Genomic DNA, 27,500 nt, shown 5'->3' on the forward strand with positions numbered 1-27,500 from the left:
ACTTTAACAGTTCCATATAAAATTTTGCCCACCTTTCTCGTTTTTCTGTGGCCTTGCTGTTGTTCAAAACGACGCCAGACTAAACGCCCTTCGGTAAGCGATTTGATAGGTGTACAACGTTAAGGATCTCGGGGTTGAGAACAGACAGTTAGCTCCCACCCAGCCATTCGTGACGTCAGGCAACATTGCTTACTCGGTAAACTGGAAGAAGCTGAATTGGGCGTTGGAATTATGAATTATGAAGACTTTTTTCTCCTGACAATTTTCCTCTGCCGTAAATCTTGGGGTCTCAAAAATATAATTGATCCCGCCTGACCTTTATCTATTATGACATTACATCACATTTAATTTTTTTTTCTTTAAAGGATATCGTTGTGTGACGAGAGCTTGTGTGATAGAAGTCAGAAACTAAACGACAACGTTCTATCATTAGTCTGTCCAATTAATTGCATCATTCGAAAATGAGCTAGCCTGCAAAGCAGGCATATTGTTGTTTTGGTAAGAATTATCGGCAGACATCTTAGATAGCGAGACTAACAGAGGAATCGTCTACTGGCTGTGTGCTTTCAAAATGGCGGCCCATTACGAACAACCGTACGCCTCCCAAATAATAAACGCCTGCTCTGCAGGCTAAAGATGAGCTGAGAACCTTTACACCAGTGGAAAAATTTCAGCCTGGAAAGTGAACAAAGTCTTAGCCAGGAAAAAAATCTGAACTTTTTTAGTCAGCCAGGAACAATGTTCTTCATATCCCAGTGAGCCATACGCGGTTAGAGTCAACTCCCAGCCAGCTTTAGTCTCCTTCGCAGCCGTTATTAGGGTCGTCACGCAACGCTCCTCCCCACTAACGGCTGCTCACGAGAGAGAGACATTCCTTTCCCTAAAATTGACCAGTAAGAAACAGGCTTCCATATTCTGGAAACCTGGTCCAAATCCCTCTCCATTACTTGAAAGCAAACATGGTGGATCTATCTCCTTCTTTTTGAAAAGTGCGTGAACAATTCAAGTTTAGCGAGTTAAACAAGCATCAAAAAGAAGCAATTATATCTGCAGTGCTGAAGAAAAAGGACGTATTTGTTAGTTTACCGACTGGCTTTGGAAAATCTGTCATTTTTCAAGCTCTACCTATGGTATTTGACGGCTTCACTGGCGAGTCTGGCCACATTGTGATTGTCGTTTCGCCTTTGCTTTCCCTGATTAAGGATCAAACCGAACGCTTACGACAGGTACGAATATCCTGCATAAGTCTGAGCGACGCGAGTACGCAGGGAGAAATAGATCTCGTTGAAGGAGGATTTTATTCGGTTGTTTACGCGACGCCAGATTGGCGTAGCCGATAACAATAACGTGCATTCTATTGGTTCTCAAAAACAAAGGGAAACAAATGTCTCTCTCGTGAGCAGCCGTTAGTTGGGAGGAGCGTTGCGTGACGACCCTGATAACGGCTGCGAAGGAGACTAAGCCAGCTCCAACTCGATTTTTTTTTTTTTTGCCAGCCAGCTCGAAAACAGTCAGCAGAGCGGCTTTTTTGTGGCGCGGTTTGTTGTAACCCTTATTGAACAGTTAAAATATAGTTGAGTTCGTCCAATACCGCTGCATTCATTGCTTGGTCACAAGCGTGTCACTGATGTTCTTATATTTCAGTAGCTCAGCGATATAGCTGCATTAGGTGCCTGACCATTTAGAGCCTTATAAGTCAATAACAATATTTTAAAAATAATCTTAAAACATACAGGAAGCGAGTGTAAACGCCTAAGAATCGATGTAAAAATATGTCTCAACATGGTAACTAGTGGAGCCGCTGAATTCTGTACTTGTAAGTTTGAAGTCTTTGATCAGATACTTTGGGAGTTCACAATATAGGGCATTACAGTACTCTAAGTGCGAAGTTACATTGCGAGCAGGCCCTCCGGTCGGCCCTCCGAGGGATCTCCCGCCCAGCCCCAGTCCCTCGGAGAGCCGGCTCGCAGGCTAAGGTTACATAAGCAGGAACAATAGTCTCGGCAGCCTCCTGAGATAAATATTAGCTGGCTGTACCACGAATGCGGGTCTTTTTAACTTGTTCGCTAAAATCTCAATACTGATCAAATCTTACAACTCCTAGGTATGGAACGCCAACACTGTCTTATGTCAACCTCTTTAATTATGTGTGGTGCATTTTACGCTATATGCCGTGCATTTTACATTATATGCGTTGCCTTTCACATTATACGCACTGCTTTTCTTATTATATGCGGTACTTTCGTCATTATATGTGGTACTTTTGTAATGATATGCAGTGCTTTTGTCATTATATGCGGTGCTTTTGTCATTATATGCGTTACTTTTGTAATCATATGCAGTGCTTTCGTCTTTATATGCGGTGCTTTTTTCGTTCTATGTGGTGGTTGTGTCATTATATGAAGTAGTTTTTACATTATATGCGGTGCTTTGTTTGTCATCATTATATGAGGTGCTTTTGTCGTTATATGCGGTGCGTTCTTCATTATGAGGTGATGATTCCCCGGGGTCTGGGTAGGAGCTTGTGAAAAATCCACAATGCCATGGGCACGGATGTCGAGGATCCGCCATTTTGTTTCCGTTCTTGCTTCTGTCGTGTTCTCTTGGAGACCTCGAAATGGACACAGTCTTAAAGAGACTGAAACTCGAAGATCTGACTGAGAAATTTCAAACTGAACACATTACTCCGGACATTGTTTGCAAGTTGTCGGTACACGAAATGGAAATGTTAGGCATAAATTCTCGCAGTGATATGATGTCTGCGCGTATAGAATGCACCAAATTTGGGGGAGAAGCACCGAAGAAACTCGAGGGAACGTGTGGTGCCCCTATTTTCTTTATTCCACAGTCTGTGCTTGGTGATTTGCTACAAGAGGGATTTACAATCTAGGAAATATCTTCGATCCTTGCTGTATCGGAGAGTACGGTTTACCGGAGGATGAGGCAATACGGATTGAGCAAGTTCGAGTTCACTGCATCAGGGTTGGTAACGTTACCTTACATATAGGGGCGACTTACATATAGGGGTGAGTTGGAACACGATACATAAAGTCATTCACTAGCCGTCACGCAACAAAAAGTCATAGGTCACCGTTTCGTAGCGAACCTCAGAGGTTTTCGTAATTGTAATCTACGCAGTGGATGGGTTTTTCGTGCAAAAACATGAAGGAACACTCAAAGATGTCTTTCCGTGAAACCGTCTTGGTTTTGTTAATGTAAGGTTACCCAACATGTTTACATATAGGGGTGCGTTACATATAGGGGCAAATTGGCAACTGAAATAGTTTACGCGGGCCTGTTTTGGGCAGAAAACAACTCAGATACGTATTAATACCACAGAACTATCTGTGATGTCTTCCTTGAAACCGTTTTGGTTTTGTTAATGTAAGGCTACCTAACATGTTTACATATAGGGGCGCGTTACATATGATATAGGGGGAAATTAGCAGTTGAAATAGTTTTCGTGGACCTGTCTTGAGCAGAAAGCAACTCAACTACTCAAGGAACGCCAATTTTTTCCAATTTGTCTACGAATGAATCCTGCAGGAATTGTAGGCCAATGAGGTAACTCAATTCCTTTCGTAGCGTATATATCACATGATAAATCATTAAAACCATGGGTGGAGGATGTTACTTTTGAAACCCCTCATTTTTATTTCTTATTTTCTCACGTATTTTCCAGTGATCATTAATAGTATCTTGAAGGGTAAACGTGCTTCGATACTACATTTTCCCTAGGAATTTGAAGTTTCATGCTCATCGATAGCTATTAGAGGTCCTATTACATTTTCCACGAGGGAGTTTAGAAAAATGTAGAGCACACGTTTTTAGTCAACGCCCTAGTTTTATTCACGTACGCATCATTATAAAATTGCGAACTCATAGAGTATGTTCAGCTATTACTGTTCAGCTTTCGCGCCCCTATATGTAAACATGTTAGGTAACCTTGTAAACATTAACAAAACCAAGACGGTTTCAAGGAAGACATCAAAGATAGTTCTGTGCTATTAATACGTATCTGAGTTGTTTTCTGCCCAAAACAGGCCCATGTACACTATTTCAACTGCCAATTTACCCCTACACATAACGCTCCGCTATATGTAAATGTCTTGGGTAAGCTTGCAAACATAACCTGAGGCGGTTTCACGAAAAAAAAAAAATTAAGGAAGACAGTTCCGTAATTTGATTTGCTCTCTGTCTATCTTCACCCTGCATTATCCCAATCTTTGAGTGTTCCTTCATGTTTTTGCACGAAAAACCCATCCACTGCGTAGATTACAATTATGAAAACCTCTGAGTTTCGCTACGAAACGGAGACCTATGATTTTTTGTTGCGTGACGGCTAATGAATGACTTAATGTATCGTGTTTTAACTCACCCCTATATGTAAGTCGCTCCTATATGTAAGGTAACGTTACCAACCCTGATGCAGTGAACTCGAACTTGCTCAATCCGTATTGCCTCATCCTCCGGTAAACCGTACTCTCCGATACAGCAAGGATCGAAGATATTTCCTTGATTGTAAATCCCTCTTGTAGTAAATCACCAAGCACAGACTGTGGAATAAAGAAAATGGGGGCACCACACGTTCCCTCGAGTTTCTTCGGTGCTTCTCCCCCAAATTTGGTGCATTCTATACGCGCAGACATCATATCACTGCGAGAATTTATGCCTAACATTTCCATTTCGTGTACCGACAACTTGCAAACAATGTCCGGAGTAATGTGTTCAGTTTGAAATTTCTCAGTCAGATCTTCGAGTTTCAGTCTCTTTAAGACTGTGTCCATTTCGAGGTCTCCAAGAGAACACGACAGAAGCAAGAACGGAAACAAAATGGCGGATCCTCGATATCGATGCCCATGGCATTGTGGATTTTTCACAAGCTCCTACCTAGACCCCGGGGAATCATCACCTCATAATGAAGAACGCACCGCATATAACGACAAAAGCACCTCATATAATGATGACAAACAAAGTACCGCATAAAATGTAAAAACTACTTCATGTAATGACACAACCATCACATAGAACGACGAAAGCACCGCATATAAAGACGAAAGCACTGCACATGATTACAAAAGTACCGCATATAACGACAAAAGCACCTCATATAATGATGACAAACAAAGTACCGCATATAATGTAAAAACTACTTCATATAATGACACAGCCACCACATAGAACGACGAAAGCACCGCATATAAAGACGAAAGCACTGCACATGATTACAAAAGTACCGCATATAATGACAAAAGCACCGCATATAACGACGAAAGCACTGCATATCATTACAAAAGTACCACATATAATGACGAAAGTACCGCATATAATAAGAAAAGCAGTGCGTATAATGTGAAAGGCACCGCATATATGTAAAATGCACGGCATATAACGTAAAATGCACCACATATAATTAAAGAGGTTGACATAAGACAGTGTTGGCGTTCCATAATATCTTGCAGGAGCACTCAACGAGAATATAGTTCAAAACCACTTAAACATAGCATTGTTAAATGTATTTTGGGTAGATATAGGCATATGTTTATGCCCTAAAAATTTTTCATCTGTTCGGATTTCCTAGCTGAAAGTCTTGTGATCCGAAAATTATAGGGATCAACTGCCTTACCTTTTCGAAAAAAGGCTCCCGAAAATTTTTGGTGACCTTTTTAGGGTAAAAATCCGTTAAAATGGGCAATTATACCATTTTTCAGGTGTTCGAAAATCCTAGGACAAGCAGGCAAGCATGAAATTTTACAAGAAATGTTCCGAAAATTCTGGATCTCAAATCGTCTTCCCAACAGATATTTTCCGAAAATTGACTTTGGGTGTCCCTGATCTTAGCGAACGTATTTCCGGCGGTCGAAACGACCGCCGGAAATACGTCTGCGTCCGCAGGCTACCCTGATCTTGAACTTCAGTCTAACATATCTTGATCTAAATCGCATACGTAAAGAAGATGCGAAGTAGGTTTTTCCTGATTAGTGATATCGTGATTTAGCTTATTGCACAGCATCCGGTCACCAATATCCATAATACGTAGCTCAACTGTCCTTCGCACTAGACATATCGGACGTAAACGACAGATATAGCTGTACATCATCTGCATACAGATGAAATGGTATGCCATACCTCCCCGGGGGGGAGGTGCGGCGCGGCCCCTCATACCCTGACCCTGTTTAAGACAAATATCGCTGAGTTTGCTACTCTGTTTAAGACAGAATTCCGATTTTTGATACCCTGTTTAAGACATTTAACCCAGTTTAAGACAAAAATCGATAAATCGATACCCTGATTAAGGGAAAAAATGATAAATTCGATACCCCCCCGCCTCCTCCCGGGCATACTTCCTGGCTCCTCTAGTGAACTTCTGTAAAGCGATTATAAAAAGGACCCATAACACGGATCCCTGCGATACTCCTTATTGCAGACTCTTCATTGAATCACGCTACGAATCATCACCATCAACAGAAACAAACTGCTTATGAACGAAACCACATTAATTTAAGAGCATTTCGGCATTCGCCACTCTAGACAACAAAATCATGTGGTCGACAGTGTCAACTGCAGCCGATAATCGAGCATGCAATAGTAAAATAGCAGACTTTGTTGTCGTCTACAGCTTTCAAAATCTCATTATGGACCCTCACAAGTGCGGTGCTGACTGAAATTCGTCAAGTAAACCCACGTTTACATTAAGATGATCACATAATTCGGGCTGCATACCTACATACTTGATTGACCGCTCCCCATTGGGGCTTTTCAGGGCCAGTGAAACACAACGAAACGACGGAACAGAACAACAGCAACTGTTAAAAATCCCAACTGGCCGGAGGCAAACCAGTTGGCTATTTACAAGGGCAGCTGGGAAGTTGAACCAGGGAGTACAAGGATCAAATTCAACGAGTGGTCAGAACGGGTCTTGAACCCGGGATCTCCGGATCTCAAGGCAAGCGCCCTAACCACTGGGCCACACTGCCTCCATGGGTGAATGGGTACGAAAACACTGATGTGTGCGCTATGAAAAAAAGAGCTTTTTCCTCAAACTGTAATAATGAGCGACCAGTGTAGCGCCGAAAATGCTGAAATGTTTTCGCAGCTTTAATCATAAAAAAGACTTTAAAATGTCCTGTCTTAACCCATTAGCGGGTATTTTTCCGGAGCCACTTTCAAAGCGATTTGCAAGCCTAAGTGAAAGCCAGCTCGACGAGTTAGTGAGCGAGAGGAATTCAAAGAAGACAAAGTATGTCAGAAACTTGGTGACGTTTATACTATGTATCGAGTTACAGTTTGCAAAGCACTCAAGACTCGTGCAACGCAACCTACCGCGTGCAACTACTTAATTGTTTTAGTATAGTAATTACATAATTTTAGGTGATTAATTGAAAAATATGCATTTTCTTTAAAACAATTAATTTCTTCGTCTGTCACCTCGACAAAACTTCCATGTTGAAAAATAAAACCGCTTAGGTGATTATCAAATTCAACCAATCAGCGCAGTGAATTTTCAATAATCACCTGTGTAATTATACTGAAACTCGACAATACACGCGGAGCGGCAAGTAAGAACGCATGAAATTGTGCTGCCACCCAACTGGACATCCAATGAAAAAGCAGCAGGTTTACCATTACGATTTATCGGAGTGTCTAGGTTCAGCAAAAAAATCTATATTTTTCGTGTTTGAAGGATTTTGAAAAATGTACGCAATATGTACTCATACTTGCTAATCGGAATAATTCTTGGAGGACACTCTTCAAAAGATTTGTTTCCAGTCGCCTGGTTCAAAATCTTAGTCTGCGTATGATTAGACATGCGCAAAACAAAAGAGCGATATGGTCGAGATGGAGGACAGAGTTATACGCAAACGCAGTGGACTCCCCCGCTTGCACCGAAAAACTCTTCAGTACCCGATCTATACTACTGGCCACAGTTGTTCAAAAAGTGGATAACGCTATATTCATTGCATAGCGCAATCGGTTTTGCTGTAACTTATCCATTGGATAGTGATTTGTCCGGCGGATGGCACTATCTATCGATTGAACAAGTGGGTCCCGGTGATACTAACGCGACTTACAATGAACAAGTAAATGGAAATAATCCCTTGCATGCTGTCACTTTCAATTAATGTACACTGGTAATGCTTGGATTCATTTTGATATAAAGATGCCAGCTGGTTGAATCAGTTAACAATGAAATTTAAGGTACTAATCTGACCTACGGAGCTGAGTATCGTAGAGGAAACTCATTTTTCCTGGCTCAAATTTCGGGTTGAGGATTTCAATAACGATATTTACGTGAATCTAATTGTTTCAGTTGTTGAGTTCGTGGTACGGCGGATCTTGGTCAATTCTTGACGAAAGGCATTATCTGTACATGAACATTTTTACAAACGACAGGTTTATTTTGACGTGCAATGTATAATGAAAGTTTAACTGATATCCGCAAGATGGTATACTTGCATTTTGCAATGGACCACTTCGTAACAATCTAAACTTGGTGCAGACGGAGCTGTGGTTACTTTTCGCATAAATTTGCCAAACTGCAGCTTCAAAGTCACAGTCAGTATTTTTGTCTTACGGTCTGTGCTATTTTTTTGTTTGTTTTCAACTACAGGATAATCGATTAATTCAGAATTAATCGACACGAGAAAACTCATCTCTCCAAACCATTGTTATGACTAACTTTAAAAGACAACACCAACTTTAATTACTAACTCCTATGATCAATTTCTTGTTTCAAAATACTTTTCCACGTGGCCATTAATAATAAATATAAAGAAGACTCCAAGTATTCATATAAACGCCTGAAATGGCGGGCTTTCTGAAGAGCAAGCCATCGCTATTTCTTTGACGTAAATTAATTTAAATTTTTATATTTCGTTTGAGCGTCTGGAAAAACAGTTCTTTAAAAATATTGTTTATGGAATTATGGATCAATATTTTGGAAAACACTCGTTAACGAGTCTTAAAAGAATTCGTAACAGTTACGTAACTCCATTGTCTTGGCGTGAAAAACAGGAGAGCCGTGATTTAAAATATATTTTATAGCTCGCCCCATGCCAATGAGCGTACAAATGGAATAAAAAAGGCGTTCCGGTAAGACGTATTATTCCGGAAGATGTATTGAAGGCTTATTGTTATGTCTATTTTTTGTCGTACGGGAAAGCCGGAATTGTATGGTCAGTTTGGCAGGCATCAATTGATGACTGGCGATTTTATTGGGTTCGTCCGGTGGAAATGCTGAAAAAGCGAAAGCGAACTTTGGTTATGTTGGTTGAACCTGACCTTCAAAAGTTTTCTATTGATTTTTATCGTGATTGATATTGGATTTTATTTTGTAAATAAACGGTAGGAAAGTTACACGACATGCACGTGCGACTGGTTTTACACAAAGACATTTTGATGCAAATTTGGTCAATATATCATTGGATACTGGTACGTCTGAAATTAGGTCACCATAGATTTCATTATGAGTTAAGATTGTCAATTATCTCACTGTTTTTGTTGATTAAGTTTCAAAACGTTCAACGTATGGAACAGTTTCTATCCGTTGTTTGTACAGAAAAAGATGACCTAAACTTTAAAAGACTGGTGCAAAATTCGGTGCCTAAGATGTGGTTTCCTGTAAGTTTCTCACATTTCCTGTTTCTCGTCTCTTAATTGAGCTATTTAGCTTTAGAAAATAACTCAATTCATAAATATACCGGCCATTTTAAAACAAATAACTTAAATTCGGCACGTAGCGCCAAGCTGTGATAAATATGGGCGAGACTGATGGGCTATTTTAAGGAGGAGACGAATTACTTTAACTTGCTCACACCCACACTTGGTCACGTAGAACGCGTTACCACGCTCCCCGCGAGTTAAACACGTTGTTGGAAAGTGCGTCTTCGGTTTATCTCGGCCTTTTCAGCGTAACAATTATGTATACTAGGTATTTTAGAAAGTGATAGAAGTGTTTATTTAGCTTGGCAGAACCAGCCATCGGAGCCCACTTAAAATACAAGTTGACACTTACAGTAATTACGTTTTTAGCAGCCGTGTCGGCTCCTTTGATGTTGTCAAGCACGTCTAATATCATTGAAAAAAGACAAAAAGGACGCCGTCTTCAAAGCGACAAGTTAATTTCGCGATATGGGAGGGGTGGCCTAGGGATGGTCAAAGAAGTGAAAAACGTTTGGAAAAAACTGAACGCGAACAGCCTGACTTAAAATTCCCGGCCTGCAACACAAAATCTTCGTTAAAACGAAGGTCGCCATTTAGATACGCAAAATATATAAAGCGTTCATTATTTTTTCGAATGATGATTTAAGTCAGTTTTCAGTTGTTAAGCGATTTGTTTTTCCTATAACTGAGACATTCGACACCTTCATTTTGTCATTTAGAAAAGTCGTCCACACCAGTGTAAGTATATTCTTGATTCGATTATAATAGCCTTTAATGGCATTGCAAAAGGGATTGGTGTTTTAGCACGATTAGCGGCAGCATTTCCTTCCATTAAAACGATCGAGGCCGGCGAGAATTCAGAATCTTCCATGTGTCTTTAGGGAATTAAAAAAATACTTCAATTTGGAATAACCTATTCCGTTTGGTCTGAATTCTGTGTTTGCTCCACTTTTGGATTTCTGTTTCCTTTCTTTACATTTGTTTCTCCAGGTATCAATAATTTCGTTAAAAAAATTGAAATCGTTTTTATGGAGATTAAATTTTGTTGAGAAAGAAACCGCATATACGTTAATTAAAAAACTGTAGGGTAGAACATGATGTCTTCGAATGAAAGGGGTCTAGGATCTGTTCCCCAGCATAGAGGTATGCCCGTCTTGTTGAAACAAATAAATAAGCCCACGAATTTTAAGTTGAACTCCTTGTCCTTGTTCGTTTCCTGTTTATTAAGACGAAAGGCGCTGTGTAGCTATCGAGTGTGCTCTGCAAACAGTTCCGGCGTTACCGCGTTGGCAGGAAACCATTTGATATTCTTAGAAGTCGTTGCGTAGGCGATTCTTTCCTTTCACGTCTGCAGAGAAAAAAACCTCCCAGTCATATTTCACTGCGATTTCACATTTTCAGTGAGAACCAATATTCCAAGCACGCGTAATTACACCGGTGGCATATTAAAGCAGATTACGTTGACTGAGTGTTCACCTGACAAAGGCCCGCTTAGAAAGAGCCTCTTATCTCGACAAAAAAAATCTTACTTCGTGGCCCTATATCGTTCGAAGGGCTCGTGAATTTCTGAAGGACCTCGAGGAAAGAAACGTTAAGAGAAAAGCCGCTGCTTTTTACTAGTTAGGCTGGCTGGTCATCAAGAATGTTGTAAATATAATTACCTTGATGACGTCGAGGCGCTCCTCATTTTTTATTGGTCCCTCTGGCTGATCGCCTGATTAATTACTGTCAATCATACCAGCGGTGCTCTTTGAAGTTATCCCTTTGAGATGCCGCGAACTCCACAAGCTCATATACAGCAACACAACGCTACAGACGAGAAATAAATTCTTTAGCAGCGAAACTCGAGGGTTTTCCCGACGCATACGAGGCTAAAATGCCTCAACTACCCAACAATTCCACGGAGGATCTCGGAGCCGATGACGAGGTGAAGGAATATAATCAAGAAGACGGTGAAGATACGGAGAACGGTGCACATTTAGACCTCGTGAACGATATTAAGTCCGACTTGATCAAAAAAGAGACCGAAAATTCAGAGGTGAGCTGGTTAATGCATTTTTTATCTTTGCCTCCGTACGAATTCTGCCTTGCACAATTGTCTCCTCAAACTTCGCTGACTTCTTTTGTGTCTCGCGGTGCGATGTTGCAGCGAGCAAGTTGATCGGTGAGAAGCGGCGAGCTTCAAAGTCTACCCGCGCAGAAATCATATATTGTTTGGGAAAATAGTAAATAATCTCTTATTTTTTTACGAAAGAAATATGCCGACATAGTAAGTCGACTTGTAATTCGTAGAAAACTCACAAGTTGGCTTAGGTTTTGAGAAATCGTCATCATTTCGCGAACGCTACAAAGTAAGACTTGTCTCATTCGTCCTTATTTTAAAATTTCTCTCTTCGCGGTATAAATAATCAAAGGGAGCCGACGGTTAACCCCAAGTGGCCTAGAAAAAAATATACATTGTCTAGGTTTTTGAGAATTTTTAGGGGATAAATGGTTTAATACAAGTGGTTTGTGTGTAATGACTGAATAAGGTATACAGCAAATGTGTCGAATACAATGCAGTTCTCTTGATCCTTTATTGCTTTGCTCCTCTCTACTTGCCTCTATTGCGCCCCGAGCGGTGTACTAAAAAGATATAGATGGCAAATGAAGGCCTTTTAACACTTGTAATTTTAGCGTAGCGTCGGATTTCAAATCTTAAGCTGCAAACTTGCCGACTCTGAAGTGATGTAGAACAGAACTCGCTGTTGTGTAAAGAACTCTCCATAATAGGACCTGATAATGTTCGCCCCCTGGTAAATAGTTTACTACTTTTTCCATTCATTGAGCATTATTTCAAGGTTGTAATAAGATGGAGAGTTTTTGACGCGGGAACAAAATAAAGTGCGTAAGAAGTTCAAGTGATTTCCTCGGAGCACTCTGGAAATTTACAAGGTCGATTTTCCAGTTTTGACACCATCTTTCGGAAGGATCGATAAGTACAAACGATTATATATTAAAATATATAGGTTCGATGTTCAAACCACAGTGCTGATAGTCATTAACTTGAATCACTGAGGTGGAAATCTCTGGCCTTCAGATTTGTAAAAATTCCAAAAATAATAAAAACGCTATGTCGTGACTTGGTTTAACGCGACGCTCGAATCTTCCTTGCCAACACTGTATTTTCACAGGATTTTCGAGTTCCCGGGAAAAATCCGGCTGGCCTAAAAAGCATTGAAACAGAATTGAAAACACTTCATTATTTCGCATTTCCGGTTCTTATACTCGTACTAAGGGCAAGTTTTTGACGATGGGAGCAAATTTGAAAGAAATCGTCGACTTTTTACATGGAAGATGGTTTTTAATATTTATGAAAAAAGTGAGCCGTAAATATTAACAAATTTGCGCCTTCATGTGCATTTTTATCTCAAAAGTGTGCTTGTTCAAAGTGTGTTAAGAGGTTAATTGAGAAATAACCGTGGCACATTTTAATAAGAATTGGTTTGACGTGTGGTTTTCTTTTTTTTGCGGCTACGAATTTAGGAAGCATTAGAGCTTTCTCTTCATTGCCACAAGTAATTTCCAAATTTCTGTGAACTAAACCATATGTGTTTAAATTGCTGCATTAAAAGTGAAGCTACTCAGCTTAAATAGTTGACTGCTTTAATTCTCGTTGTATTGAAATGAATCAATTCATTTACGGTTCCATTAAATTTTGTTCACTCTCACCGGTAAATTAATTTGTAACAGCAGATGTGGATTTAAAATGGTTTATCAATTCTCTGAATCATTTTAAAGTCGTGCAAACGGCCGAAGTTAGCGTTTTCCCATGTGTTTATCAGCGAATTGCCCATTTTCCGGGTCATTATCTCTCTTGCTTTAGCCTTCTTGGCTGTTTTTTTTTTTTTGTTTTGTTTTTCATAATCGTATGCTTCCGAAAGTTTGGGATTTCTTTGCCTTCTTAAGAGTTAAAATCTTGGTCATCGCAAAGTGCGTTTTTTATTGTGGTCGCCATTATGTTGACAAGGCCAAATTAACTCGTGTTATTTTAGAGTGCAGACTTGGACATTATCTAAATATACTTGAATTCTCTAAAACATACACTAGGAAACAAAGTTTTTCTTTTGTGGCAGATATTCCAAGGGTTCTCAGAGATTACTATAATTACTTGGGATAAAAAATTCTACTTGCAGTACTGATATTCAATATTGCAAAAGCACAAAGGTGAATCTTCCATAACTCTGTGATAATGACAAAATCAAAATGAATTTAAGACACAAACCAACTTTTTAAGGACTTGTTTTGGCATTACTCGTGCCATCATCAGTTTAATTTAATCTACAAAGGAGGTGAATAGAGTTGAATATTACCTTACGGGAACACTTAAAAGAAAACTAAGGCCATTACAAAACCTACTTTGCAAAACTTTTTTGGAAAGTAATGGCTTTTTCTATAATTATTTTGGTCCCTCTTGTTATAAACAAGTTTTTTTTCAAGGTAAGAAATCTACTTGGTTCTCGGGCCATCTAATTTCTGTGAGGTGTTTGCACAAGCTAAAGCTGTTTTCAACTTCACTTAAGCGTAGTGGTTGTAAAAAATAATATTGTAATAAATAATATTGATGCAGAAGTCATAGTATCCTGTTTATGGTTACCTATCACAAGTAATTGGACAAAGTGTTTGTAACAACAGGTCAAAACCGATGCATTTTTTTCAGCTTGGAAAGAGGCTTCGAGCCTTCAGATTGTAAATTGTGACTGAAACTAAGTGGTAGTGCTTTGAACTTTGAACTGTTTTCATTGCCTCAGTTTTTTTGCATTATGTGGCAACATTTCTTTGCAGAAGTTAAGTTTGATCCCAGTTCCACAACATGACAAGAACACTTACAGTTCATTATGGTGTTATTGTCATTGAGGTCTTCATGATTGTTGTGTCAGTGGCAGACAAAATCTCAGGGCTGGGCCATCCTGCTAGCAGTTAGCAAAACAGGTGTAACAACTTGCAGCATTATTTTAAATGCATGGTCAATAAATTATGAAAATTCCTTGAAATGGCTTGTTCAAGTTAATACTCTTCTTTATTGCCATGGCAACAAATGTCAACAGTTACTGAAAATTACAAATGAATTTAGCAGTGAGTTCAACAGATGCACTTGTAATAAGTTTTTAGGACAAAAAAGGTTTGATTAAGAATTTGTGGACTTAAATTAAGTACAAACTAACAACATTTGGGAGAGACCACAGGTATCACATACAGCTCTAGATCTAACAAATGTAATACTGTATTAATTACAAACCTGAAGATCTTCGGTTTGGTTGGAGTAAAATGTTCGAAATGGTTGACTGAAGAAAAACATTTGCCTGCTTACAGTCTGTCATATGACCAATTCCCAGACCCTGGTGTGAAAATGGCATATTCAGGGGCTTATCCAGGAAGGGGGGGGGGGTCTCATTTTGGATCCTTTTTTTCTACTATTTATCTGTTTTTTATTGTATTTTAATTTTTGCTGGAGCAGATACTGGCTACCCGACGTGAACATATGTGACCTTCCATGGGAAAACGTACACTAACGTTTGCCCGTTAAACGGCTTAAAACTAACGGACGGTTAACGGATATTCAACGGTTTTGAAGATTGGTTTAACGTTTTTTACTAACGCTCTGACGGTTTGTGCTAACGCTCTAACGGTTTGTGCTAACGCTCTAACGGTTTGTGCCAACGCTCTAACGTTCTTTCCATCAGTTCTAACGTTCTGCCTTAGCGCTTTAACACCAAGTCTTAGTTCTAAGCTCGAAAGGCTGATCGATGACACCACAACGTAGTGAGCGATTACCGTTCATCGAACAAAGGCCATGGTTTGAAGTACTAGCACCATCGCGAGCTGGCCAAAACAAATCGGATGCACATTTCAGCGAGTTTTTTGCTTTAAGAATACTACGATGTAGACAGGCCACCAGAAACGATTGCGTGACTTTTAAAATACGATTCCGAAGAGGCGCGCCCATGGCGCCATAACTGCTGAATGCAACGAAGTCCGGATAAAAGTGGCTAATCTCGATATGTTTTGACCGTCGGACTCACAATGATGCGATGCATTACTAAATTGTGAATTTCTCACGGCATCCATTACTTCATTAGCTACTGTAGTTGCAAAGTAAAATACAACAAATGATTATTTTCATCCAAAGAAATGTAGCATTTCATGTTGTTTTCAAAGCCAAAGTAACGATAAATTCAAAGCGGTGCGTTCATAAGAGAGCTCTTTGCTATAAATACGATAAAAGAGTTCTGTATCATCAGTTAAGATGCCGAGGGGGCAAAAAAGCTCGCGAGAAACTCCAGGCGAGTGGTTAAGTTAAACAGATATTTTTCAGTTGAAATTTGGTAAGTCATGCATCATTCAATCACATTTAATTTGGCGTTCGCGCAGGATGGGTCTTCGATCTTTGGTCTTCGTTTTTGGAGTCTTTATTGTCCATTCTACCTATTAGCGTAGTTATTTCAGCTTGAAATCCATCCAAGACTCGAAGCGCTCAACTTCAAATAATATCGAAAACTCCAGCATTCCCAGCGCCAAGGATGCGTAGCAGGATTTTCGTATACCGGCTTTAGATACATGCTTGCAGCCGTCACGCCATGTGCTCCTCTCTGATTGGATGATGATTTCTTATTAGCCAATCACAGAGGAGCAAACGTTGTGACGGCTGCAAGCCGTCACACCAAACTCCAACTACGCTTCCTTGGAGTTCCGAATGCTGGATTTTTTCAATTTTATTTGAGGTCCAGCGCTTCGAGTTTTGGACGGATTTCAGATATAATGGCATGAAAGGAAACCTCTGGGTTTCAGCTTGCTTGGTGCGTGATTTGAAACCTGTACGATAGGAATTTGTTTGTGAGTTTCAGCTTGATTGGTGCGTGATTTGAAACCTGTACGATGCGAATTTGTCAGTGAAAATCGGCTTGGTGCTGGAGCGATCCGAAATCGAGCTTTCCACCCTTGTTTTACTATTGGTACGCAGAGGTGAACGTCGAACACAAACCCTTCATTTTTCTCGGTATTTTTAATTTTTTAAAAAGCGCTCTACTACATGTAATTCTACTAAGTTGTAGAAGGACACGGCCGGTTTTCCCAAAGAGGGTCACATTTTTAAACGACGCTCTACGAATCCTCTGATCCGGAACAATCGATACAGATTATTAATTCACTTGCCAACAGAAACCAAGATTTGCCCAACGGATAAGGTTAATAACTATTATACATCTGACGTATGAGACTAACGCTCTAACGGACGAGGCTAAACCCCTAACGGACGAGGCTGACGCTCTGACGGATGAACCTAACGTTCTGACGGATAAGACTAACGTTCTAACGGATGAAGTTGACGCTCTGACGGTTTCATGTAAACTTCTAACAGACGGCTAACGGATATCTAACGCTTCGGTCAATTTAACGGTTTAGCGTTAGTGTACGTTTTCCCGTGGAAGGTCACATATGCTTATCACATGTAATCGCAACGTGCACTGATACAATGAAGGATTAATTTCACTTTTATTTTTAAAGTTTTACAAATTGCCCTGGTCACTTGGTGACTTGGTCAATTTTGTGAAAACCTTGAAAGTATGCATAAAATTAATCCTTAATTGCCCTCAGCTCCATGTGATTACATATACAAAAGGTAAACAAAGTCAAAATGGTAGCCTAAACCATCTGGACTTTTGTGAGAGTATATACTTCAATTCTTTCAATTCACCCCCCTTAGATACGCCACTGATATTCCACTAATTTGAAGCTGTGAAAAATTATACTTCAAAAATATTATTTTCATGGTAAATCATTTTGTAGCTAATCCTATAATGCTTGTTAATTCTCCCCAGGATTCAAAACCTTCTTCTGCAAGCTCAGCTCCAATCGCTCAACTGCTGTCATTCCCAGATCGATATAATGAACATTTGAATTCAGGGTCGCATTCGGGTTACCCAAGCAGGGGCCCTGCTCATGTGCAACAAGATGATATAAAACATAGTTTACACAGAGGTCATGGGCCAAGACCTGCGGGAATCTTTCATCCAGCTCATCATCATCCTTATGCCCCTGCTCCTCAGTACCAATACATGTACCCTGGTGTTAAACCTGATAGAAGATTCCACTTCGAGCCACCGATTTGGTAAGTGGTGTTTACCCAGCAATCTCCCACCATCAATTAAGTTCAAGTGATTTAAAGATACAAATTGAAGCAATTCTCTCTTTGATACTAACAATACTTTCTTTTAAGAGTTCACCAACTAATTTCATTTTAAATACCAGTAAGAACTGTGGGTAATTTAAACTCGGGGACAAGGGAAGAGGAAAAAAACACCACAAGGAACAAGGGAACAGGATTCAATAATAATCATAATGATGATGATAATACAAAGACCTTGAAATTGTGATAGAATGAATGTGAGAAATGAATGCCATAAAAATACCGGTGGTGATTGAAGCCCTGGGGAAAAGGATGGAGAAATACACCCAAAAGATCCTGGGTAACAACAACTACAGAAGATCACACTTCTTGGAAAGTCTTGTGTCCTAAGAAAGATGCTATCCTCTTATCTTTAAGTTTCAATAAAGTCAAAAGAGCTGATGATATATTCCCACAGGAGATGAATTCCCACAAAATCAGTCAAGCTTTAAGACCGATACTTAAGACCTCTGTTGAGTGGTGATTGACGTTCACAAAAAGAATAAATTGATATCTTGCTTCTACAGAACATACACTATCATAAAACAATACACCAAAATGTCTCTTTATTTTACAGGCGGTAAAAATATACTTCGCAATTTGTTATAAATTAAACGCCAAGCTGTGTGCAGTTGTAAAAATATTTCAACAGGATAACCTGTCAGTGTATGAGACGCTGTTATCACTGAGGTCCTGTAAATTAAAAAAACTAAAATAAATAAGATGAGTTAAAAATACCAAGATTAAAAAATTATGACACAAATAAGTGAAAACTGTCTACAATGTACTTGCTGTACAAGCTTGTGACTTAGGAATCACTTTGTTTAATGTTCCAAAGAAAAATGTAAATCAAAGAACAAAATGCAATAAAGATTATGATCCAACAAAGATTATGATCCAAACATAGTGTGCTGAAATGTTTCATGTGTAACATCTAGGCAACCTCATTCGTCAATCATTGGGCAGCCATCATCGCAGTATCCTCCAAGTTATCCAAGCCAAGTTGGACCTACGTCAGCTGGCATCCAGAGACTTAGTCATCCAACATTAACAGCTGATCCACGTGGGCCTGTTTGTTGCCCTCCCCCACCACCCAATCAAACAGTAATTAGCCGGGCTCCTGCAACATGTGGGGCAGCAAGGTATTTATAAGAACTTAACTTGAGTAAATCATTGCAGTAACAATGTAACAAAATATCAAGCCTCTCTTCAAAGGTCTTGCTTGTCTCCATAGATCTCTTTCATAATGGCGGCGGCATAAAATATTCTTCTGTTTTGATGCTAATAAACCTTTCTAGCCACGCTACGAGGAACATAGTTCAAAAGAATAGTAGTTTCAAAATGGGGGCAGTAGGTCTAATTACACATAAAGACAAAAGAATGCAAAGTTGGTCGCCATTTATGAAAGTGATCTATAGGTAGCATTATCGTGGAGGGAAAGGGACAATTGGATAGCTGCCCCTGATTTCCACTGCATTTATTAAAGAATTTTACTTCATGCAGGGATAACACTAGCACAATGGCTTACCGTACTTATTCAGCTATAAGTCGAGCGATTTTTACACAAATCCAACTCAATTTGGGCAAATTTGAAGCCGTAGAAGGGGTCTCGGCTTAAAGCTGAGTATTTTTGATAAAAATAGTCTTCTCAGCAAATTAAAACAGTAAAAAATGAACGTGTATTCACTTACAAGCTGAACTAAGTTACTTGTAAAATGAAGAGAAGTTGTTGTTGGTGTAATATGGACTTTTATTACTTGGTGGCTCGTAAAGGAGCCGTTCGTGTTGTGTGATCGGGATCGATCTTATTGCTGGTCTTCTTCCTCGTTGTCTGTCTCGAATTCGTCGTCCATTTCCTCGTCTTCACTTTTTTTTGTTCCCGAATATTCTCGTCGAAGACTGCATCGTCTTCTGTGCTGTCGAGTGCGTTTTAGAGGTACCACAAGTCTTGAACGAACACCTCACCATCTCCTCGGGAATATCGTGCCAAGCCTGTTTTACCCATCGAAGGAACGAGGAGTCTGAGAATGAGATTGCACCATCTGTTGACACAGATCATGTAAACAAGCTTGTCACATGACACCAGAGCAAACTTGAGACAAAAACGCAAGTGGATTTCTTTTTGTAGCGACATTTTCCAAGCAAAAAAACGATACGCATTAAAGGGAAAATCTTACCTAGAATTCTTTGCTCTGAAAACCACAACAAAGGTCGTTGATCGAGCTCGGGATACGCTCCCCGATATGCTTCCATTGAACAGATTTGCTTTATCTTTCCTCAAGCGACGGAACCATCGACTCGCTGATGCTGTATTCTCCGGCGACCTCGGAGTTATTTTCTACAGCTTCTGCTTGGGCGACTATTTTAAGGTTGAAGGCGAGGTTGTAAGGTTTCCAGTCGAATAACTTTTTATAAAACGCTTTGCTTGTACGAAGACACGTTTCCAGTGAGGTCAGTAATTAGAGACACTTAGCACCAGGTTTTTCAGTGAAACCCTCTGACGGCGATAATATTCGTCACCTCACGATCACATCGCTTGTTTGTTTCTTTACTTTCGTGTTCATTTGATTGGTTTGAGTATAATTTTTCAGTCAATGTCAATTCGTATTTTAAATTACGAAAATTCCATAGTCGATAATACACATCAAGTCCTAAAATGGGTCTCGGCTTATAGCCGAGTATTATGCATTTACAAGTCGTGTCAATCAAGTTGATTTTTTCCGTAAGAAGTTTGGGGTCTTGTAGCTGAATAAGTACGGTATTATATATATATATTTATTTACATAAGTTGAAGGATTAAAGAGGACGCATCGATTCTCTGTTACTCTGAGTTTCGCGCCTAAGCGCTCGTCAGACAGAACTTTATTCAACTAAGATCATACCTTCCTACAATGTATGTACAAATTAGATAAGTAGCTTATTAATTCATTAGTGTGATTATCTGATCTACGTGTGAAATAACGATTTTCTAGAGCTATTGTTGGCGTCTTGTGAAATTTGCTAAGTAAAACTTATTCTCGTAGCGGCATTTAGAAATGAGTTCTGTTCTTTTGTTTAATAAAGACGGCTTTTTCGCTCTAATTAAGTAAAGTTTTTCTGTCAGGCACAAGTGGCACTGCTTGCTTTTGTTGCTGTAGGCCGGAGCAGTCGCTAAAATACTCCAGTTAATTCTAAAATTGGTGTTGTTGCCCCGGCCTAAAGTTTCGTGTAAATCCTCCCCAAAATCACATTAATACTTCAGTGTTTTGAGAGAGCTTTGAACTCTTTGTGCTTGAGTTCTAACACAGAAAATTGCTTCTCCAGCTTGTTAACATCGCAGAGCATTCCAGCCATGGTTGATCACCCAGGAATGGATCTGGCAGTAAGTGGGCATATGAAAGGCCACATCAAGAAGCCACTTAACGCCTTTATGTTGTATATGAAAGACATGCGATCGAAAGTTGTGTCAGAGTGTACTTTGAAAGAAAGTGCTGCAATCAACCAGATACTTGGAAAAAGGGTAATTGCAAATTACAGATTACTGTAGAGCACATAATAATCAAGGTTGTCAGAAGGTTTAGCCATAGATGCTTTGTTTGAAAAGGAGGAGGTGGAACATAGAAAAAGGGTAAAATCTGCTGATTTACCAACGGTAGAGTAACAGCAGCGCCGTGCGGCGTTAAGGGAGCAGTAACAGTAAGTAACAGAGTAAAGTAGTCAACCAAGACAACAAACTTGTTGCTTTTTCAAAGCAGACTGATGCTTTTGACAGCCCTGAATAATTCTTTAAAATATTCAGCTGTTACATCATACCCCCAGCATTGTATAATAAATATGGAATCCATGTTGTGTGGTTAGACACAACTCTGGCCATATCCAGGATTTGCAAAAAGAGATGGTGGCTGGCAAATCTTGACAGTTATTTGAGATTGAGGCAATGAACACAAAGCCGATAGGCCCCATTTATGAAAAAAACAGAAGAATCTTTCTCCAAAATGCACAAAATGTATTCCAAGAGGGCCAAATGTCAAATACGGAGGAAAATGGCCTTGAGCCCCTCCTCCCCCCGCCAAAAAAAAACAAAAAAAAGAAGCAAAAAAGCATGTGCTTTTAATATCACCCAACTAGTCAGACAGAAAAGGCAATAATAAAGTTAGCAAATGCAAGTTGAAAATATATTTATTTGGAAATAAAACGAAAGAAAGTGTCATGCTTTTCGCTATTCGATGATTATTATTAATAGTCCTCTAGTGGCGTTGCCAATCAGAATGCAGCATTTGCGTTAGTCCACTAGTTGGGTGTTACTAAAAGATATTAGACCATTTTCAAGATCATTTTTGCTTCTTTCTTGAAGGAAGTGCAAGTGCATAACATTAATTTTGTGATGGTGGTTGTGTCACTTTTCATTCGTAGAACTAAAAACTGAATAAGTAGCTAAGTAGACCTAGCTCATGTACATGAATGTGGACATGCTTTGGAAAAAGAGGCTGAACTTGAATATTGCTCAATGAATGGTGTTCTGGAGTAGTTTTTAATTACAATGAATGGTGTTCTGCAGTAGTTTTTAATTTCATTACCAAGGACTCAAAGAAGCAAAAGAAAACGTTTTGCATTGTCGTGGCACATCATTAATTCTTCCAGTCATATTAATTTATGTTGCATACTTAGAACAGATAATTATGCATTGATTGGTCAGAGCAGTAAGTAAAGCATTGTACTACTGTGGAGCAGGTCATGGGTCATGGGTTGAACTCTGGCCATATCCAGGATTTGCAAAAAGAGATGGTGGCTGGCAAATCTTGACAGTTATTTAACTTGAACTTGCCACCTATTTTGATTGAGGCAATGAACACAAAGCCGATAGGCCCCATTTATGAAAAAAACAGAAGAATCTTTCTCCAAAATGCACAAAATGTATTCCAAGAGGGCCAAATGTCAAATACGGAGGAAAATGGCCTTGAGCCCCTCCCCCCCCCCAAAAAAAAACAAAAAAAAGAAGCAAAAAAGCATGTGCTATCAGTTCTTGTGGTCCCTGTCCACCAACTTACCTTCCTATTGACACCCCTACGGGCCATCTCTCAGGACATGTAACAACTGACAAGAAAGGGCTGTTGTTTTAGTCACATCTACTGTGTAGTTCTAAAGACTTTTTAGTTGTCACAGACAAGGACACGGGTACCCTGATTCCTAAGTTTAATGTTCTGAGCAATGCATTTGAATGGTTTTTTCCAGAATAATTTCAGAGTTGACAGGTTTTAAGCGTGCATGTTTGTGGTATCTCCCAAGGAGCATTTGTTCCTATGTTGGTAATTCTATTTTTCTCTGCATTTCAGTGGCATGCCCTTGACCGACAAGAACAAGCCAAATACTATGAAATGGCTCGGAAGGAACGGGCTCTTCACATGCAACTCTACCCTGGCTGGAGTGCAAGGGATAATTACGCACAACAAGGCAAAAAGAAAAAGAGAAAGAGAGATAAATCACAAGGTAATGTTTGTACATAAGATTGTTGTCAAATGGCATAGCAGTACACAGGCACCCCAAGTTCATTGTGAGGGAATGTAAGGATTTGTATGGGAAGACAAGACCTGAGTATTGTAGGTCGCTTCCTTCTTGGGAGGTTTTTTCCAGATTCGACGTGAATTGAGCCATTATCAGTTCCTCGGTTGTCAACGGCCATAATAAAATACCAAGGCTGAACACTGAATTTTCATGAGCCCACCAAATGAAGTCAAATATTCCGGGTTAAAATGTTCCCATGGCCACAAACCCACTGTAAATACAATAATAATAATAATAATAATATATATTTAGCTTTACAAAATTCTCAAAGCTTTACAATCTTACAATGGAAAACAGCCTCTCGAACTTTGAAGGCGACACAGGGACCGTTGAGTTTGGTTTGGTAACAAGTCTTTGTTTGTTGTCCCTGACGACATTTCCAAGCAAATACTCCTTACCAAGCCACAAACAAAGACTAGTTACCAAACCAAACTCAACGGTCGCTGTGTCGTCTTCAAAGTTGTTGTGACTCTTTTCCATTGTTTCATTGTTTCGTTTGGGACACTAACAGCTGTCTGACGTCGCTGGCAGGGCTTCAGTTGCGTGGCTGGCAGATTGAAATGCAAGAAAAACCTTTGCCCTTGAATTCTACAGTGGATTTGTGGCCATGGGAACATTTTAACCAGGAATATTTGACTCCATTTAGTGGGCTTGTGATAATTCAGTGTTCAGTCTTGGTATTTTATTATGACCGGTGACAACCGAGGAACTGATAAAAGCTCAATTTGCGTCGAATCTGGGGAAAAAACCTCACAGGAAGGAAGTGACCCACAATGGCAATTGATTTAGGCCTTTTCAAATTACCCTTAAGACTCTTGTATAAGTTGCACCTTTTTGCTTAAGTTTTGGGCAAAAAATCGCAGGTGTGACTTATACACGAGACCATTGCTATCAGAGGGAGTAAACTGGCTTGTAGGGGTCACAAATTGAACTGAAAACCTTAGTAACTAAAGATTAAACATATTGAAACATGTTGATCATTGCGTTCGGTGGTTAGAAGTGGTGGCTCGCAAAGGAGCAGTTCGTTTGCATCTTCAGGTTCTAAACCTGAATATTGCTCGCAAGTAGTTCTTTCAAGCGTTTCATTTGCATTTTGTTTGAGCAGTTAAACTAACTGGCATGGAATCTCCATTCCTCCGCACAGCTGCTTACAATGTTGTTTATGACCGATCACCTCAACACTGATTTCTCCACTACGTGCAAGAAAATACCACGCTTTTTGGGAGAACTCGCAAGGCAAATAGCCAACCGTTTCATTGCGATTTTCTCCAATCGATGGCTTCCATACGTCTTGATAAACATGATATCCCCGCACAACTTATGTGAAAGCGCACATTTCCCTCGTTAAATGACTGCGTGGTTACCAAGCAAACGCTTTGCATCATTCTCCTGCACTTTTTTCGTGCAAATTCTATCTATTTCATTTCAACTGTGGGCTTTAGCAATGAAGGCAAAAACTGTCGTCAGTCACAGGGAATAGGGAAATTGATTAAAAAGAAGCTTTTAAAAGGTATTTTCAGAGTTGATTAACTTATTAATTTCAATGCAAATACAACAAACGTCAACAAACGTCAACAACAAAGTGCTTTTTTGGAGTTCTTATTTTTTCCAAAATCATGCTTGAAAGTTGGGGGTGCGGCTTATACACGAGTCTTTATGGTATTACACATGTCTTTATGGTATCTTCTCAGGTCTCAGGTGTTGTCTTCCCATACAAATCCCTCACACTGAGCTAGGGGCACCTGTGAGCAGTATTCCATTCTTGGCCCTGAAGGCTGTGATTCTTTGTTGAGTGGTCAAGAAGTCTGTGAAATGTTGACTTAAACTTTTCGTCACACTTGCATAAAATATGTGAAAAGTAGTGGTTCCAGATGGATACAATAGTTGTCCTTTTCTTCAACCTTGCAAGTATGGGAACAGACTACATGTAGACATCTTTTCTTTTTGTACTGACATAATAGACCTCTGCAAACAGTGTTTAGTGAAGATTGAACCGATAAAATCAACATGTGTAACGTGCCAAGCCACTGAGACAAAAAAGTAATGTACATTGTACGTTCATTGTTTTCAGCAGAGATAACAAATCCAAAGAAGTGTCGAGCAAGATATGGTCTTGATAGGCAACACGAATGGTGTAAGCCTTGTAGGTAAGGAAATCTATCCTTCTTTCTAGACTCCAGTACAATAATGTAATGAATTATTATAGGAAAGATGGGTGGTAAAGTTTTGATCACCCAAGCTTCCCATTATTATCTTAAAAAACAGCTGTTCACCTTATTTCAAAATGGCTGCCATGTTTTAGTGTTTTGAATTTTGAGGCAGAGAATGCAGGCTAATTAACCTTAAAAATGATTTAAGTGGTGTCCATCTTGGCACAATTCCGCAGTTCCTATTTCAAGCTTCAAGCTGATTTTGGAGCCAATGATTATTAGAGTCTTGGATCGTGTAATAGGAACACATCAGTTGTACATGCAACAAGAAAGAGAAACATAATACTTTGAAATTCCGAGAAAAACTAGGTAGGCCATTTTTCACCCAATGGGCCCTTTGCAGGATACATGTAGTGATCACATGGTACAAATCTGCCATACTGGGACGTAAATTGCCCACTGGGACATCTAAAACAAAGAAAATTTAGATTAACTAGTCTTTGTTTTAGATGTCCCAGTGCGCAATTTGCGTCCCAGTATGGCGGATTTGTATCATGTGATCACTATCCTGCAAAGGGCCCATTTGATGTAGAGAAATAATGTTGTTATGGATTGCAGTTGGGGTAATTTGCACCTTCAAAATATTATTTCTCAGATCAACATTGTTTTAATGACTTTCTGTTTCTTTCCAGGCGGAAAAAGAAGTGTGTTAGATTTTTAGCTGGTGGATCAGAACAGGACATATCTCCATCCGATAACACAGGGAATTTAGAGAGCGAGAACATTGATGCCAACATTGATGGTAGTCCTTCAATGATTACGACAACAGGCTCTACCACTCCCACTTCATAGCATTTATTATTACCATTAGCAATTATTGTAAAGTACAAATTTTATCATTAAGAGCCTATTTTAATAGAAAGTTGTGCTATGGTTGCATCTCACAAAATTATGGCACAAGTTAAGTCAAAACAATTTAATGATAGCCATAGGTTCTATGTCTAAAAAATTTATTATTTGGGTTGTTCTTAATCATTATAATATTATTATTGTTGCATTGCAAATATGATACAAATTAAAATATGATAATTTTTAATAATTTATTACACTTTGGACTAAGAGAACCTTTTGTGCTTTCATGTTTTGAGAACTGGCATATAATTATAGAGGGTTCTGTAGAAAACTGCATATGCAGATAATGGATCTTTGTTATGAAGTGTTTTGAAATTCTGTATCTAAATAAGAGAATGTTCATTCTTTAATTAAGATACAGAATACAAATTAGAGTAAATGCTAAACTCTACATAAATTTCAATTGGCTATCACACTTGTGAATTTTGAGTGAATTCCACAAACATAGAGCAGTAATTGCTTGTTAGTATCTTTTCACAAACTCCGTTTTGTGCTTTGTTTGTCCTTTTTAAAACGGTCCTGAAGTAATAAATGATTATTTATCACATTTTTAACAAGATAAGTATTTTTGCAGCAATAATAATTATTATAATGATTCTAAGGTGACGACAAGTATACTAGTAAGTTTCAGCCATTCATGATTGGTTAAATAGTTTTAACAAAGCAAATTGCAGCGTTTTTAAGTATTTGGCCAAGCCTTAATCCCTCCCCCCCCCCCCCCTCCTAAAAAAAAAAAACTAACCTGGAGCATCAACTTTCTTGTGTTTCTTCTGTTTTTCCTCAGTTTTACTTACCTTGTTTGGGTTCAACTTAAAGTGAAGAAGGGGGTATTTTTGGACCTAATTTAAGTTTTCTAAAAAAACGAGATATCCTAAGAATGCTAATTGCACTGTACCTGGCTCCTGGTAATAACAAGTAACCAAATAGCCGAAGAAAAAGGTGTACACTTGTATTTCTTTCTATTAATATTTCTGTTGTGTCTGTTAACTCAAAAAAAAAAAAACTTTTTCACTTGATTATTCTCTGCACCT

General features: G+C 39.2%; 1 protein-coding gene and 1 long non-coding RNA gene across 4 annotated transcripts in view; one reads left to right on the top strand and one right to left on the bottom strand.

The window, feature by feature from the left end:
- Positions 1-10,846: 10,846 nt before the first annotated feature.
- On the bottom strand, positions 10,847-11,447 carry LOC138033678 (uncharacterized). The gene is made up of 2 exons (XR_011128644.1): positions 11,325-11,447; positions 10,847-11,011 (listed from the first exon to the last, which is right to left on the bottom strand). It is a non-coding gene; the product is annotated as an uncharacterized lncRNA (long non-coding RNA).
- LOC138033669 (transcription factor 7-like 2) overlaps positions 11,396-27,500 on the top strand; it is a 17,555-nt gene continuing 1,450 nt past the window's right edge. The window contains exons 1-7 of one of the 3 annotated variants that reach the window (XM_068881465.1): positions 11,396-11,701; positions 17,520-17,809; positions 18,805-19,008; positions 21,170-21,365; positions 23,179-23,332; positions 25,479-25,554; positions 26,250-27,500. The exon at positions 26,250-27,500 is cut by the window's right edge and continues 1,450 nt beyond it. In XM_068881465.1, coding sequence (XP_068737566.1) covers positions 11,540-11,701; positions 17,520-17,809; positions 18,805-19,008; positions 21,170-21,365; positions 23,179-23,332; positions 25,479-25,554; positions 26,250-26,409 — 1,242 coding nt within the window. In that variant the 5' untranslated portion in view covers positions 11,396-11,539 and the 3' untranslated portion in view covers positions 26,410-27,500. The remainder of the gene's footprint in view (positions 11,702-17,519; positions 17,810-18,804; positions 19,009-21,169; positions 21,366-23,178; positions 23,333-25,478; positions 25,555-26,249) is intronic. The other 2 variants (XM_068881466.1, XM_068881467.1) reach the window with 2 other exon arrangements.

The sequence above is a fragment of the Montipora capricornis genome, chromosome 14 (genome assembly GCF_036669925.1).
Source record: "Montipora capricornis isolate CH-2021 chromosome 14, ASM3666992v2, whole genome shotgun sequence".
NCBI lineage: Eukaryota > Metazoa > Cnidaria > Anthozoa > Scleractinia > Acroporidae > Montipora > Montipora capricornis.